The 6,000-nt window shown below is 33.5% G+C and overlaps 1 protein-coding gene across 1 annotated transcript in view; it reads left to right on the forward strand.

The window, feature by feature from the left end:
• The window catches only part of LOC150104897 (ankyrin repeat and sterile alpha motif domain-containing protein 1B-like), a 124,738-nt gene extending 118,981 nt beyond the window's left edge, over positions 1–5,757 (forward strand). The window contains exon 21 of the mRNA XM_090395083.1: positions 5,735–5,757. Within this exon, the coding sequence (XP_090251209.1) occupies positions 5,735–5,757 (23 nt within the window). The remainder of the gene's footprint in view (positions 1–5,734) is intronic.
• The last annotated feature ends 243 nt before the right edge of the window (positions 5,758–6,000 follow it).

Below are 6,000 nucleotides of genomic sequence, written 5' to 3' on the forward strand. Positions count from 1 at the left end.
TGATATAGTTTTTATCCTGCCGGGGCCGCACAAAATCACGTTAAGGGCCGCATGCGGCCCACGGGCCTGCTGTTGGCCATCTATGGTATATAGGATAGTAGCGTTAATTTATGTATATATTTACATCACTATTTCGTCTTGCGAATTCGCAATGATAACTGCCTTTATGGCTAATTCTTATCATTCATTTATGTTGATTGAATAGTATATCAGATTTGATGAATTGTTTGGACCATTTAAACTACTGGTTTAAGAATTCATAATTCTGACTGAGTTGAGTTATAAGGCATGAAAGTATCGCATGTGTCATTTAAGTAGAAGCCTAATGTAATCCCCAACGTGGAAGCTGTTCTGCATTAGTTCAAAGCTACATTCTATATATGTGCGTGTAAGAGATGATGATGTGTCAACTTAATATTTATTTACTAAAAGACATCCTACGGCTGTTTTCAGAGGTGATAGAATAGTGGACATCGAGATGGTAACACGAATATTATTAATGCTCATGATAGTTACATTAACAAGAGACATCACATCGAAGTGTTCTTTGAAAGCAGGGGGGTTAGCATTCCGTCTAGAATGCGAAAAACATTTAAAAGGATTTTCAAGTAATGATGAGGCTGCTAAATTCATACGATAGCTGGAAGGTTTTATTCCAGAATACGTAAATAATGAAGATAATTATGTTGACCTAATAACTATAGTAGTCTCGGTCGTAATTATAAACCAAACATCACTCCATCTGCAGATTCTACGTGGGACTCACAGTGCTAGCGGTCTCACGCTTCGCACAGGTTTGTGCGGATGCGATGGATATAGAGGGAGAAAAAGAGAATACACACACACACACACACACACACACACACAGAGTGAGGCTGGATGACAAAATTGTCTTTCACTCTTACTGGTGGCTCTGTGTCTACCCACATCCTCAATAACCAAAATGTTGGATTACTTTTATCTTATATCGATAATATTTAAAGCAATAGTTGTTCAGCGTTCTTGCCTGTGGCGATTACAGCGATGTCATCTGTGTAAACATTTGATACAAAAATTAGTTTGACTACAACTACTCCTTTTATTTCTATATTTTTGCTGTAATCAGAGGAGGAGCAAAAGGAATCAATGATGGACCCGATAAACACAATGAGTGAAATATGCATCATTGTTTTAAATGAAAGCCACGGTGGAATATTAACACATGTTCGATTTCTATGCATTATATTTGGGCGCGTGTTGTAATATATTAAAACATATTTTTTGTAATCATAATTGAAAGTTGTTATCAACAAAAGTAATGTCGTTATCATTTTTAGGAATTCAAATTATTGATTTCCTTTAGATCGAAGTCAATATACTTGATGAGAATCCAGTTAAAGAGTATGGGCTTCACATATAATTATTCTGGGTGTAATATAACATTTCGTATTGATAGACTGATGTAGAAAAGGAGTCATGATGGACCTCTTTTTTACATCATCATCAGGTCTTGTCGATACCAACAATATTATAAGATTCAGAAAGCTTGGGTAGCAAGGAAAAAAGGTTAAAAATAAAATGCAAGTAGCTGAAGTGAAACTGAAGCCGATATGAAATAAGATGAACTACGAATAAATGTCTTCACCTTCTTGATCTGTTCCTTAGTTATTACTCACAATGGTCTGTTACAGCCAAGTAATTCCAATTCACAGAAACCTCATCAATGCAATAGTTTAGTCAGTTAATTCTATCTGTATAATTCTTCAGTGACTCAACTGCATATATGCTCTGCCAATTTTGCTATCTTGAAGTAATTCAGTAGATTACTGCAAGGATTTGTTTTTTAATATACGACTTATGATATAAACGAAAATCAGTATAAAATTGAAAACATAACCCTGGTTATGTTTTCAATTTTATACATAACATAACCATAAGTGAAAAGCCAAAAATCTATAAATATAATAAAAATATATATATATGAATAACACTAATATGAACAGAATCCATTTAAGCATTAAAATGGAACGAAAGTGTAAGATTCTGTCAAAAAATAGTAGAAACAAGAAACCTGTATTATAAAAAAAACTGAAAAATAACAAATTTTAATATTTTCTTAGATTTATTATTTATTAACCTTTAAAGCCGGTTGAGCTGGAGTAAAATTAATATTTCAAGAATTAAATATTAGATTACACAAATAAACCCATACTTACTACTATAATCATAGCAATTAATTGATTATAGATCCATTCTTTCAGCTTTTAAAAATATGATTTCAATTTAGAACTAGAATTTTATTATTAAAAAATACGAAAACAATCTTCACTGATTTTCTAATAATGTTAGACTAGCGATACTTTTTTATGGTGTATAAAGTAAAATTTTGGCATTTATAATTTTAAGAGTAATTATATTAAATTTAAATAATAATAATATATCTCATAAAGAAAGCAATATAAATATATACTTATTTTTATTGCTTAATTTTTACATATAATTTAATGAATATTCGGATGTACATAAATATAGAATGGTGTTTTGCGTGAATTGTGAATAATATATAAAACGTCATCTACTAAAAATTAAAAACAGATAACTATCTATCGATTGATCCACCTACCTAAATCTGTAATCTTAACATTTTATTCTTATTATTATAACCAAGCTAGTAAGAACGACACTATATATATAAGGGGCAGCAGAAGATCAAGATAGCTTATTCATTTTATTTCAAACTACTTTGAGCTGAAATTGTTACATAATCCGGTCTTCTCTCTCTCTCTCTCTGTGTGTGTGTGTGTGTGTGTGTGTGTGTGTGTGTGTGTGTGTGTGTGTGTGTGTGTGTGTGTGTGTGTGTGGTGTCTTTTCCATCCCTACATTTTTAGCGATTGAACCTTGTTCCAAAGAAGAAAAGGCAAGAGAGAGATATTGCCCACACTAATCATTATGCAGAGAAGAAAATGTGTGGTTTCTATGGTAACCGCAGAGGAAATCCACAACTGCATTGGGGAAGCAAATTGTTAATGTTTCCGCTGTACTTGAGTCGGTGATAGTTCGCGAGCGAAGACCTCCCGGCGACATCGGTCAAAGTAATCCAACTCCTCCTTTTCCATCATCCTTTTCTCCCCTCATTCATTTCCACCCCTCTCCCCCCTTACGAACCTTTAGGATGGAGGGTTTAATTTTATGTGGCCAACCTAATTAATCAACCCCCGTAGGACCAATCCACTTAGAATAACAAGATTCAATAAGGAGTAACAACAGTTAACTACCCCTGCTGACAAACGGCTTGAGGGGTTAGCCCAGAGTCACGCACGTGATGATGACGGCGTTAAACACCTACTTACGCACGAGCGGATACCTCTCCGGAGGTCTAATTTGTTATCGAACTGGGATGACTGATGTTGTTTACCATTGTCGCATCTCTCTCTCTCTCTCTCTCTCTCTCTCTCTCTACCGTGTGTGTGTGTGTGTGTGTGTGTGTGTGTGTGTGTGTGTGTGTGTGTGTGTGTGTGTGTGTGTGTGTGTGTGTGTGTGTGTGTGTGCGTGCGCGCGCAAGTTTAAAGTCCTAATAATTCGTGAAAATTTTCATTTTACTAAGTTTTACATTCCACCCAAGAAAAAATAACAATAATTTTTAAATGTTGCTTCTTTATTTATATCAGCCGATAACAAAAATCAAATAAAACTGAACACCAAAAATAACTTCAATTGTTTGGTTTTAGTTGTTCCTTTCCGGTCTCTAATTCTGTGACAGATGAGTCCTGCATTGCAGTGTTACACCAACGAAGGACAGCAAGCGATATATGGGGGCCGACTACGGTCTAGTAAAGACAGATAACGTCACGGTCATATCAACGCTAGCACTCAAATGACATGGCGAGCTGACAGGCAGGTCACTGTTGTAGGAAGAAAAGGTAACGTTTATACCCAGAATAACGAGTAAGACAAGAAGTGGGACTTGTGGTGTAGGAATACAGCGAAGAAACAAAACAGCCGGTGATTGTGTTTGAGAACTGCGGGGTTCACCTATAAAGGGAAATGCCTGTTCAAGGAACACTCAGATAGATGTAACTATACACCCCTGTTTACTTAAATAAACAAGTAAGAGCATGATGGTAAGGAAATACTTCGCACACCTGTGATGATGGTGTCGTTTCACAGATACTCTTCCACTTCTCCGAGACCAAACCTTAAATAAATCTTTCTGTGTTGTCTTTTACTTTCAGTTAAGCTGCAGAAGTCATTTATATCATAATTTCACTTGAAACGCTTTAAATATCAAATACAACATTAAACAGTTATTTTCCACTATTAAGACAAAAAAAAATTAAATGAAAGTGATATAAAGCTAATGTAAATGAAACATGAAATAAAATTTCCGCGAATAAGATATAAAATTAAGTGAAACATGACGATAGCTAATTCAATTTTGACTTAGTTCAATTTTGGACGCGTTCAATTTTGCTTAGTAGAGTTTCTTTATAGTGCAGATATTTATTATTATATATGGTATACAAATTTGATTTATAGTTTATAAAGTAATTTTTAAATATTTTAGAAAAATTTTAATTTATTTTAGGATATTTTAATAATTTAATAAAATAATTATTATCATCAGCTTTCTATCCTGTGATTTTTTTGAAACATTAAGAAACATCTGAAACTTTATAATTGAATATTGTTCTACAATTTTTAAAGATCCTGATTCACTCTGCGATCTCGGCTGCTCATTTTAAATATAATAATGCGGTGATAATAATAACCATGCGTCATTACCATAAACTTGTGTAATATATTGTTCTTCGATAATTTTTATAGCATATTTCAAAATAATGCTGATTATTATTCAGAAAATGATCAAATTATGATGACACACCCATTCAAATAAAAAATCCATATAGTAATCAAGAGGAGGAATTGGTTGCGTTAGTATCTCGGTGGAGCTAGGACCACCATACCCTTGGAGGGTAATGGATGGCAATGCTGTAGCCAATGAAGTTCTAACTGAGGCTCGGCTATTGCTGTTAGCCTCCTGCCATGATCAGAGCTTTAATAATAGCTCATAACACCTTATCCCTACACTGTCCTCTACAGATAACGGGGAAGATGAAAAACATTCTTGCTTCGCCCCTTTAAGCCAGTCCTTATAAGGACTATAAGGCGTTAGTATCTCCTACACCATCAAAATATTTCGTTCAGATTCTACTTTCATATCATATATATACACAAAACTGCTAAAGCTGCAAATATTTAAAAGTAATTAAATTGAATATATGTGTTAAATAAATTCAACAAATTTAATTTAGGAAGGAAAAATTTTTAATGTTATTATTGTATTTAGTTTTATTTATAATTTTTAATAACTGAAAATACTGAAATAAATACTGGCCATTAAAATATCTTAAAAAATGCAATCCTCCAATTCTTTCTTTAGATACTGGTCAGTATTATCTAGTCATTCATTAAAATACGTTTTAGATGATGAGATGCGGTGATTAATACCCTTGGGGGGTAATGGATGGCAATGCTGTAGCCAATGAAGTTCTAACTGAGATTCGGCTATTGCTGTTACCCTCTTGCCATAATCAGAGCTTTAATAGCCCAATAACACCTTATCCCTACTCTGTCCTCTACAGATAATGGGGAAGATGAAAAGCATTCTTGCTTCGCCTCTTTAAGCCAGTCCTTATAAGGACTATAATACGTTTTATAAGTCCTTTTGATTTTATCTTATTTTTTTCTCTTTCAGGCTTGTGGTATTTCACAAAATAATGAAGTCAATACAGTGAATGTTTTAGAATAATAAACATTCTGTTGGAATGTCAATATCTTCTTACAAAATTGCCACACCGGAGTTTTTCGAAACTTATTTTTGTCTTTGAATCAACTGCACATTAGTTCGAAGATTAAAGAAAACATTTCTGTAATCTTTGAATTTCTATGACTAAAGAAATATTTTTAAAATACATATAATTAGTGACTGAGATATTATTGTAGTATTTTCTACAAACTGTT

The sequence above is a fragment of the Typopeltis vanoorti genome, chromosome 7 (genome assembly GCF_054136105.1).
Source record: "Typopeltis vanoorti isolate ZY-2024b chromosome 7, IOZ_Tvanoo_1.0, whole genome shotgun sequence".
Lineage (NCBI taxonomy): Eukaryota > Metazoa > Arthropoda > Arachnida > Uropygi > Thelyphonidae > Typopeltis > Typopeltis vanoorti.